The sequence below is a fragment of the Sinocyclocheilus anshuiensis genome, unplaced genomic scaffold, assembly GCF_001515605.1.
Source record: "Sinocyclocheilus anshuiensis isolate Anshui unplaced genomic scaffold, SAMN03320099.WGS_v1.1 scaffold389, whole genome shotgun sequence".
NCBI lineage: Eukaryota > Metazoa > Chordata > Actinopteri > Cypriniformes > Cyprinidae > Sinocyclocheilus > Sinocyclocheilus anshuiensis.
The window spans coordinates 78,115-88,204 of NW_015536494.1; the positions used below are offsets into that span (position 1 = coordinate 78,115).

Here is a 10,090-nt window from a genome sequence, read left to right on the forward strand (position 1 = left end):
ACATCATGATTAGTATGACTATTAGTATGATGTTTGCTCGACCTTCTTCACACAGAAACGAAACCATTCCACACCAAGATCCGACCGACCAAACACAATTCTAACAACTTGCCCATCACCAGCACTGACAGGACTGTGGGTAGGTGTCTGACCGACCCACATTCTGTTTCTGTGTACAACATACATCAAAAAGGTCACATTTGGAGAACACAACCTGCCCTAAAAAGCCCTTCCATCCTCTGCTAAAGATCTGACACTCTTTTTCCTCACACAGGCTCTGGTCAGATCCAGCTGTGGCAGTTCTTGTTGGAGCTGCTCTCTGACAGCAACAATGCCACCATCATCACCTGGGAGGGCACTAATGGAGAATTCAAGATGACCGACCCAGACGAGGTGGCCAAGCGCTGGGGGGAGCGAAAGAGCAAGCCTAACATGAACTATGACAAGCTCAGCCGGGCCCTCCGCTACTACTATGACAAGAACATCATGACCAAGGTGCACGGCAAGCGCTATGCATACAAATTCGATTTCCAGGGCATCTCCCAAGCCCACCAGAACCATCCTCAAGAAGGGGGCGTGCTCAAATATCAGGCCGAAGTGCCGTATGTGCAAAGCTACCACAGCCACCAGCCAAAAATGAACTTCATGGGCACTCATTCAACCCCTATGCCTGTTTCCACTGGGAATTTCTTTGGGCCTCCTACCACCTACTGGAACTCCGCAACAGGAGTGGTCTATCCCAGCTCACCCATGCCACGACATCCCAGCACTCACTCTCATTTGAACTCTTATTACTAAAACAGTATAATTGTGAAGCCCTGGCTTTCGTAGAAGAACCAAGAATAAACTGGTAACTGTAAAAAAAAAACTGTAACTTTTCGGGAATCCTTATCCAATGCAAAAACCTTTGTAGCAATTCCAAACATCAAGTTCTCCATCTTGTCGCATTTTTTTTTTGTACAGTATATATATGCATATCGAACAAAGCTGTACGTCTTCAGGGCTAAATTGTAAATATGTTTTGCATGTTTCATATAAGGCTTTGAAAAGACTGCTCTCACATTCCCCAAAAGCATGCATATTCATCTCTGTTTTAAAATGTAATATGTTTTTTTACGCAAGTGCATTGTACAGTCTTTTTTTAATCAAATAACGTCACTCCCCTAAGTGTAACATTATATTTCAAATCAATAAAACATGTAGCTCACTTAATGCATCTGTGAATTTTATTATTGTCTTTTTTTTTATAGGCATAACCAACAATCTATTTATTACAAAGAATAGCCCTTTCAAACGTTTGTGCTCAACATTTTTGAAGTTCTTAAAACGAACAGAAGAACTGAAGAAGAACATTTATCTCATAATCTAAAGAACCTTTTCCACCTTTGTGTAGTGTAGTGTAGTTTTTGGGTGCTTTGGTAGAGTGTTCAACAGGTTCTTATCCTGATTATTTACAGTAGCAATTCCCAAGGCACAACTGTCTTACAGACTCACACCATATGTTAGTGTTAGTAAAAGTAAAGAACAATATGCAAATTTCAAAAGTGTGTCTCACGTATTTATTAACAAATCAAGTGCCATTGAACTTTGAAAACTCTAAATCAGAATGTCTTTAGTTCTCTGTTTTGTCCAATCCAAATACCTTCTCAAATATTCTGCGTGGCTCCTCAAATTTGTCTACTTCCTCCTCCACCACAGCCGGGTCTGGCACAAAATGACGTGGTCCAATCTCAGCTGTGGGTGTGGTTATTACGTCAACAAAGCCTGTTCCCACCTCCTCTGTCATGAATGGAGTTGTTTGCTCTTCCTCGACAATTTCCAAATCAGACTTCATGATCCAGGGCTCACTGGTGATGACCTTACTAGACACTGTAAATGGATTCATAAAAACGTAAAGCTGAGATTCTATAAGTTCAGAAAACAGGTCACTAAAATCTTACAAAACCTCCACGATGTGGCAAGACTTTCCTGACATATTAACATGCATTATTGCATTTGCCTTCAATGCAGTGCTATGAAAAGATCTATGTACCAACAACATGTCCTATATTGTCCTAAAATCACTTGACATTTCTCACCAGACAGGTCAGAAGACAGACATGTGGAGTCGCAGCAGAGGCACACAGCATTTGAACCGTATAACTCTTCCCATCTGATGAAATGATCCAAATGAATACTATAGCTCAGTTCTGAAAATGACACTCGCAGTACAACCAAAATTCAATATACCGTTTTGTTGACTGGTTGTAAGTGCAGGACTTTGCACTTGATGTTGGTTTGAAACTTCCGACAGATATTTCACAATGCATGTAAAGATGCTGAGAACAAAATGAACAGGCAACTTCAATAAATGGACTTTCATCAAAAATCATGAGCATTTTTCTGAAATTGTCTTATTGGGTTATTTTTGGCTTATTATTTCACCTCTGTCAGCATCCCATGGAACAGAAATGCATCTATGGAGAACCGCACAACATTTCTTTGTCCACTTTGGATGAATTTGGACCACTTACTTGCTATCAGTTATTGCACCTGAAATAAAAAGAGCGTACATGTAACTCCTGACATGTCATGAAATATTAGTTAGAAAAGGATTTTTTCTAATGGAACATTTTATTGAATATTTAGACAAAATAAAAAAAAAAGTTTGCATTTGTTTCTTGATGAGCATCATATTTGTTGCATCAGGATTTTATATTTCATATAGTATATAGGTAAATATGCAGCTCATACTTGGAGGAAAAAACACCTTTCTTTTATTCAAAGGACCAAACGGAGCAAAAATATGCAATTTGGTGCAGCTGCTGTTATTTGTATGGCGCGCCAAAAAGTAAAATGAAATTCTGACAGCTTGTAATGTAAGTCAATGAGATCTTTGTAACAGTATAGCAGACTACTTACATAAAATGCATATAAATATCAGTTGTCACTCTATATCTCCAATGACATGTCTTAGTAAAATGATATTTCAATGCTTTAGTATATAATCAGAGCTCTGTAGTTTATATTGCAGGAGTGAAACATATAATGCAAAGCAGTAGAATGATGATTAAGAGGTGTAAAAATAAATGTTCCTCAAAAGCATGATGCATCATATTTGATATTCACATTTTATCATGATTTTTCTAAAAAAGTATGCATTAATAATTAAGTAAATCTAAGAGCCCAGTAAGCGTTCATCTTTAAATATGAATAAAATTAAATGTATCCTTACATTCACTTTATAAAAACAAAGTGTTACCCATGGTTTTCAATGACTGTAAATCGTGGCATGGACAATGTGAACTGCTGATAGTCACATAGCACAAATCCACAAACAGCCTCTTGTCCTCAGCAAGAGGATGTCCGTCTGCCTGGAAGTACATGGGGTGACCAATGGTGTACTCTTCGGTGGACAATAACCTTCTCCACAGCTCTAAAAGACAGGATGGTGAGGATTCATTGACTGAAATACAACAGTACTCATCTCGTTAGCCAAACTCGTTTACCATCACGGGGAGTGAGTACAACACTGTCCACAGCTCTCAGGGGTTTGAAGTAGTTCTGATATCTGACTTGTGGTATGTAACCAATTTTGAATGAGTAATGATATCTTAAAAAATAGGTGTTAGATTATTAAAAAAGTAAATCGGTGATTAACAGGCACACAAAATAGACACAAAAAGGTACTGCAAGTGGAACACATTCACAATCAACACACATCTGGTACATCCAAAGACATAGATTTACCTGTTAAAGTGACACTCAACAGAGAGCGTGAAAGGCATGGCACGGCGGATTGGCCCCAGGTCTGTCACTGGAGAGTAGCGCTGTATGTTGGAATATGTTACTCTATTGTTTATTAACTGCATTCAAAAAGACAAAGATAATTTCACAGTAAAGTTTATCAAGAGCAGACCCAAGATGAGCTGAGCAAAATGATATTTTTGAACCTTAGTGCTATCATGAATCTGCTTCCTTTGTTATTTTATAGACTTTTTTTCTTTTTGTAATCTATAATATTTTTTTTTTGCAGTTTTTTATTCTTCATGATCGTTTTGCTGTTACAGATTCATGTTACATAATGTTTGCAAAGCCTTATTGTGAACATATTGTTTGAAATTACACAAATAAAAAAGAAATAGATAAACTAGATGAGTAAAGTTTTTAGACAAACTTTAAGTTGGCTCGAAAAAGCCTAGCCAGAAAGTTTGAAGTAGTTTTAAAAGCTTGCAGTCTGAAAGTTTTTAGTTTGAAGTAATTTGAAAGTTAAAATAGTTTTAAAGATCGAATGTTTTCAAGGCAATACAGTCTATCAGAAAAATAGATATAACACATATTGCTAGGGTACCTGGGGTGGTTGCTAGGCTGATTCTAGCATGACTAACATGTTGCTAACATGTTTTTAGCATGAGTAGCATTTTACTAGCATGTTGCTAGCATGATTAGCATGTTACTAGCATGTTTCTAACATGGTTAACATGTTGTTAGCATGATTAGCAAGTTACTAACCTGTTTCTAGCATGATTAGCGTTACTAGCATGTTGTTATCATAATTAGCAAGTTTAATAACATGTTGCTAGCATGATTCTAACATGATTAGCATGTTACTAGCATTTTGTTAGCATGAGTAGCATGTTACTAGCATGTTGTTAGCATGGCTAACAAGTTACCAGCATGTTGCTAGCATGATTAGCATGTTACTAGCATAATTTTAACATAATTAGCAAGTTTACTAACATGTTGCTAGCATGATTAGCATGTTACTAGCATGGTGTTATCATTTTGTTAGCATGAGTAGCAAGTTACTAGCATGTTGTTAACATGATTAGCATTGTTACTAGCATGGTGTTACCATTTTGTTAGCATGAGTAGCAAGTTACTAGCATGTTGTTAACATGATTAGCATTGTTACTAGCATGGTGTTACCATTTTGTTAGCATGAGTAGCAAGTTACTAGCATTTTTCTAGCATGTTGTTAGCATGATTAGCAAGTTACTAGCATGTTGTCAACATGATTAGCAAGATACTAGCATGTTGCTAGCATGATTCTAGCATGATTAGCATGTTACTAGCATGATATTAGCATGATTAACATGTTACTTGCATAATGCTAGCATTCTTCTAACATGTTTAACAAGTTACTAGCATGTTTCTAGCATTATTAGCAAGTTACTAGCATGTTGTTAGCATAATTCTAGCATGATTATCACGTTACTAGCATGTTGTTAACATGATTAGCAAGTTAATAGCATGTTTCTAGCATGTTTTTAGCATGATTTTCAAGTTACTAGCATGTTGTTAACATGGTTAACAAGTTACTAGCATGCTGCTAGCATGATTCTAGCATGATTAGCATGTTGGTAGCATAATGCTAGCATGTTTCTAACATGCTGAGCAAGTTACTAGCATGTTGCTATCATAGTTAACATGTTACTAACATGTTGTTAGCATGATTCTAGCATGATTAGCATATTAATAGCCTGTTACTAGCATGATTAGCATGTTAACAGCATGTTGCTAACATGATTAACATGTTAATAGCATGTTGGTATCATGATTAGCATGCTGCTAGCATGTTTCTAGCATGATTAACGAGCTACTATCATGTTGCTAGCATGATTAGCATGTTACTAGCATGTTTGCTGCCTTGTTTCTAGCATGATTAGCATGTTACTAGCACGTTTGCTAGCTTGTTTCTAGCATGATTAACATGTTACCAGCATGTTGTTAGCATGATTAACAATTTACTAGCATGTTGTTTGCATGTTTCTATGCTAATACTGTTAAAACCAGCTAAACCCAGTTGATTCAGTAAAAACCCAGCTAAAACCAGCTTAGGCTGGTTGCCTAATGTTAGCTGATTTATTAACACTCTTTATTTCACACAGAATGGCTTTAATGGTACCTAAATTTACTCTGCTGATGTTTAACCTCCTCGGTTTTATATCCTAGAAAGCATTTTTGTCTTATGAGAACAGATGCAGATATACAGTAGCCTAGTCAACATTTGAAGTGGATCAAAAAAAGTTCATCAAAGTTGTCAAGAACACATTTTGGTTGTAGGTTTTAGGACAACTTTGATGAAAGGTTTTGATCCACTTCAAATGTTGACTAGTCCCCAAATCTGACAAGGCAGTGTAGCAGGTTACCAAAATCTGTTACACTAATGATGTCTTGTAGTGATGTCTAAACCTTTCATCTGTATTTTAAAATGCATTTTGATCTGATGTGAGCAGCTATAAACATACAGCATGGTTATCAAATCTGACAGTACATTCGAGATTACAGAAATCTGTTACTGCTCTTTATTCTCACATATGTGTTGATTGTACCGACTCCTACATATATTTATTCACATGTCTTATCTTGTCGGTTTTATTCCTGTGATTTATTTAGACAGAGGATCATCATGCAAAAAAACAAACAAAACTTAATGGTCAAAAATCAGTTAATTTTCTTTATGCATTTTATTTATTTTTTTATTTTGGGGGTAAAATATGAACAGAGATTAACCCTTTAAGAATAAGTCATTCAATGAGAGGCATCAACGAGGTCACAGGACATTAGAAATAGAAAAATGATCAATCAAAAATGTTTTAATATTCTGATGACATTACAGTTAATGTCAGGATCGTACCTCGAAGAATGAATTCATAAATTTCAATACAAGTACAGAAAAAGTGACATATACTGAATTCAGTTGAATCCATAAGAAAGTATGCTGAGATCTTTTGCCCAGCAGATGCAACTCCAAAAAAGGTTAATCAAGGAACCTAAATGAGAAATAAACACTTGAAAATATAAAAGACCTGTTATTAAGTGGCAGCTAAATTCATAATAAATGAATTAAACAGTCATACCTTGGAGACCCTGGAACGACCTCAAAAGTCAGTCCTCCATTTCTCCCACATTGGGTTAGTTAATGTTCATCTTGATGCCACTCCACTGGTTCATGTTTGGCATTTAAAAATATCTCTTCATCCATCAACAATTGTGTTGATACTGTGCTTTGTACATGCACGTTTTTCTCAAAATCTTCAGGCTGTATTTTATCTTCGGACAGTTCTTCTCTGGTAAAGTGAATCATTTCTTGTGCTCCACTCTTGTTGGATGCTTGGTCATTAACATCTCCCAAAAGCTCTTCTATCAACTGAACGCTAGGCTGTCCAACATTATCGGTTCGATTTGTGCTCTTGTGTCTCCCAGCATCCTCTCCAATCTTTACATCCCTGTTCTTCTGCTTCTCAACAAGCATTACTTTTCCAGAACCATCACTGTTTTTATCCTTTAACTCTGTAGCAGTTGTTTCCACTGTCCCAGCAATTACTTCTACATCCTCATCCAAATCATTCATGGGCACCTTTTTATTTTTCTCTTTTGCTTCCATTTGTTCTTCAGTATTAGTCACAATCTCCACAGTGTCACCATCTTCTTCCTCTTCATCGATTCCTTCCACACTCTTGAACTTCATCCTTACTGTGTCCTCCTGAACTTTGACCCATCCTTCCATACTCTTGATTAAAGAATGTTCATTTTTGTCCAAAATCCAGGGTTTGCTTGTTATAGATTGTCTGACATGGGGCAAAGAAGCTGTTATGGAAGCAAGAACAAAACACTGATGTGTGACAGTGTTTTCATTTGATAATCTCTGATGTTTTCTACCTACAAGCTGATTTAATTTCACATGCAGAATCACAACAAGCACAAGCAGATGCATCGGTGTAGAGTTCCTCCCACCTGTTGGTACAGGATAAGAACTAAGAGTGAATGCCGCTTCTCTGCATTGACACAGAATGTGTGAAACACAATTACTCACCTTCTCTTTACACGGTTATAGGTACATGACTTTGCTGTGGCACTTGTAGTGGCTCTGTGAACCGATATTGTGCAATGCAGGAAAACATACTGTAAAAATTAGTAAATATGGCATCAACACACATTCATTTATGTAATATTTAAACATGCCTACATATTAGACAGGTGAAGGATGTCATGTCATGACAGGTCATGTTTTACATGCTGTAATTTCTACACATTAAAAAATATTTATGTTAGCAGTGCCATTTTTGTGGTTTCATACATTCACTTAGTTTTGTTTCAATTCTTTCAAGTTTTATTGTTTACAATTTGCTGAAAATGCTGTTAAATACTCGGACATATGTCATATGGAGAATGGCTTTTTATTTTAGGATAATATTTGGAAATTATTCTTTTCAAATCAGTGAATCAATGTCAATTCACAGCAGGATACCTTTATAGGTCAATGTGTGTAATATTAATTTCCCCCCCAGGGCAATGAAAGTTTCAATATTCCATACAAAAATGTTATATTCCAAGTTATGTGCGGTCAAGACTTCAAGGTGCGAAAATATGAATAAACCCAATTTCAAACCCAACCTCACACTACAAATAATCTCTGGAGTTAAAAGTGTGACAACTAGCCCCAGCCTCTCCTATTGACATTTATTTTCAATGAAACCATTACCGTGCCAGTAACTTGGGGGAGTAAAAAGGCATCGACTGAAAACCTTATAATGTTCGACATTCTTTGGAGAAAGCGTGACAGACTTCCTTGTCTTCTGCTGTCCTCCATACACCTGAAATTGCAGAGTTTTTATGTTTATATATGTTCTTTCTACCCTTCAAAAGTGAATTTATGTTAAATATAAGCAAATAAATACAAGCAGTTCAACAAAGAACTTACCCATAATTACAAATAACTTTGTGTTGTGGGGTTGATTTTGGGTCTCTTGATGCTGTTGCATAGCAGGAGTCAACAAAAATCCTTTCGTCCTCGGATATATAAGCAGCACTGGCTTCAAAATACATGGGCTTCCCAAGCACAAAACTCCCATTTCCCTCAAGTCTTTCCCAGTGTTCTAGAGTTCACACACAATTTAATAGACCGATGGGCACCAACACCATATGAGGGGTCAACAAAACAGGAAATTATACAGAAGAGGAGGAAAAGCTTACCATTGCACACAAAAAGACTAAACATGGCCCTGTTTTCAAAAATCTTGTGAAGCACGCGCTCCCTTGCCACAGGCAGGAAGCCCATTTTGTAAGAATAATGATTATTTCCAAGTCCTGAACCCTCTTCAGATTCATGGTTTACCTATTGTATTGGCACTGGATGTTTAATGCAAGGGGCACAGCTCGGATGACTGTCCCTGGAGGCTCTGTTGGAGTATAGTGCACCATGTTGGAATATATGATCTGGCCTTTCATCATCTGAGGAGGATCAAATGTTATATGGTAGGTAAAATCAAGATAAACACATTAAAGGTGCATCAAGTCATTTTGTTAATGTTTCAGTGGCTGTTATGATTATGATCCAATAATTTGTGGATCATCGAAGTGAATGACCCCTGTAAAACATACTGAATTATATTTAATACACAAATTTCTTAAACCTGGTGTACACAATCTACTACATGCCTTCTGTTGTGTGATTCATAATTTACACTTTATCAAGTAAAAGGTCTTTTTTGTATAATTCTAAAAACATCCACCTCAGTGGCGTAGCCAGATTTTTATTTTTGGGCGGGCCTGGGCAAAAGTGAGCGGGCACTAGGCTAGCTAACAGACCGAGTCCAGTGGCATAGCGCAAATCCGCGGCCCCCAACCGTGAACTCAAGGGTGGGGGGCGGGAGGGGGCTGGTTATGTCCAATATTGTAAATATTTGTTTTAAAGGGGTCATATGATGCGATTTCAAGGTTTCCTTTCTCTTTGGAGTGTTACAAGCTGATTGTGCATAGATAAGATCACTGAAGTTGCAAAGACTAAAGTCTCAAAACCAAAGAGATATTCTTTATCAAAGTTAAGACTCTGCCACGCCCCCCTAAAACGGCTTGTTCTAACACGCCCCCACATATCTACCTCACTATGTGGAAATATTAGCATAATGCCGCCCAAATGTTCACGCAATGAAAGAAGGCATGGTTTCAGTAACCGCAGTTAGTGTTCAAGCAGCCATGTCAGGGAGACGCTGAGTGTTTCTAGGTGAAAGCGAAAGCACTTTATTTGACCTTCCGAAAGTAGATGCATTTAGGAATCTTTAAGATTACTTACAACAGAACAGCAATGCATTTTATGGACGACCGT

General features: G+C 37.2%; 3 protein-coding genes across 4 annotated transcripts in view; 1 reads left to right on the forward strand and 2 right to left on the reverse strand.

Annotated features, from left to right (window-relative positions):
- The window catches only part of fli1rs (Fli-1 proto-oncogene, ETS transcription factor-related sequence), a 16,594-nt gene extending 15,382 nt beyond the window's left edge, over positions 1-1,212 (forward strand). Inside the window, exons 9-10 of one of the 2 annotated variants that reach the window (XM_016482744.1) lie at positions 56-139; positions 275-1,212. In XM_016482744.1, the coding sequence (XP_016338230.1) occupies positions 56-139; positions 275-798 (608 nt within the window). In that variant the 3' untranslated portion in view covers positions 799-1,212. The remainder of the gene's footprint in view (positions 1-55; positions 140-274) is intronic. The other variant, XM_016482752.1, reaches the window with a different exon arrangement.
- A 400-nt stretch (positions 1,213-1,612) lies between these two features.
- Positions 1,613-4,658, reverse strand: LOC107686599 (zona pellucida sperm-binding protein 3). Its single transcript, XM_074186995.1, is given in 10 exon segments — positions 1,613-1,869; positions 2,079-2,152; positions 2,230-2,318; positions 2,425-2,516; positions 2,652-2,672; positions 3,243-3,278; positions 3,281-3,415; positions 3,489-3,592; positions 3,730-3,845; positions 4,653-4,658. Coding segments are annotated over 10 exon segments (930 nt in total).
- A 1,807-nt stretch (positions 4,659-6,465) lies between these two features.
- The window catches only part of zp3d.1 (zona pellucida glycoprotein 3d tandem duplicate 1), a 7,311-nt gene continuing 3,686 nt past the window's right edge, over positions 6,466-10,090 (reverse strand). Inside the window, exons 2-9 of the mRNA XM_016482764.1 lie at positions 9,099-9,216; positions 8,959-9,060; positions 8,687-8,861; positions 8,468-8,579; positions 7,799-7,887; positions 7,649-7,719; positions 6,843-7,572; positions 6,466-6,755 (exon numbers count right to left, since the gene is read on the reverse strand). Coding sequence (XP_016338250.1) covers positions 6,902-7,572; positions 7,649-7,719; positions 7,799-7,887; positions 8,468-8,579; positions 8,687-8,861; positions 8,959-9,060; positions 9,099-9,216 — 1,338 coding nt within the window. The 3' untranslated portion in view covers positions 6,466-6,755; positions 6,843-6,901. The remainder of the gene's footprint in view (positions 6,756-6,842; positions 7,573-7,648; positions 7,720-7,798; positions 7,888-8,467; positions 8,580-8,686; positions 8,862-8,958; positions 9,061-9,098; positions 9,217-10,090) is intronic.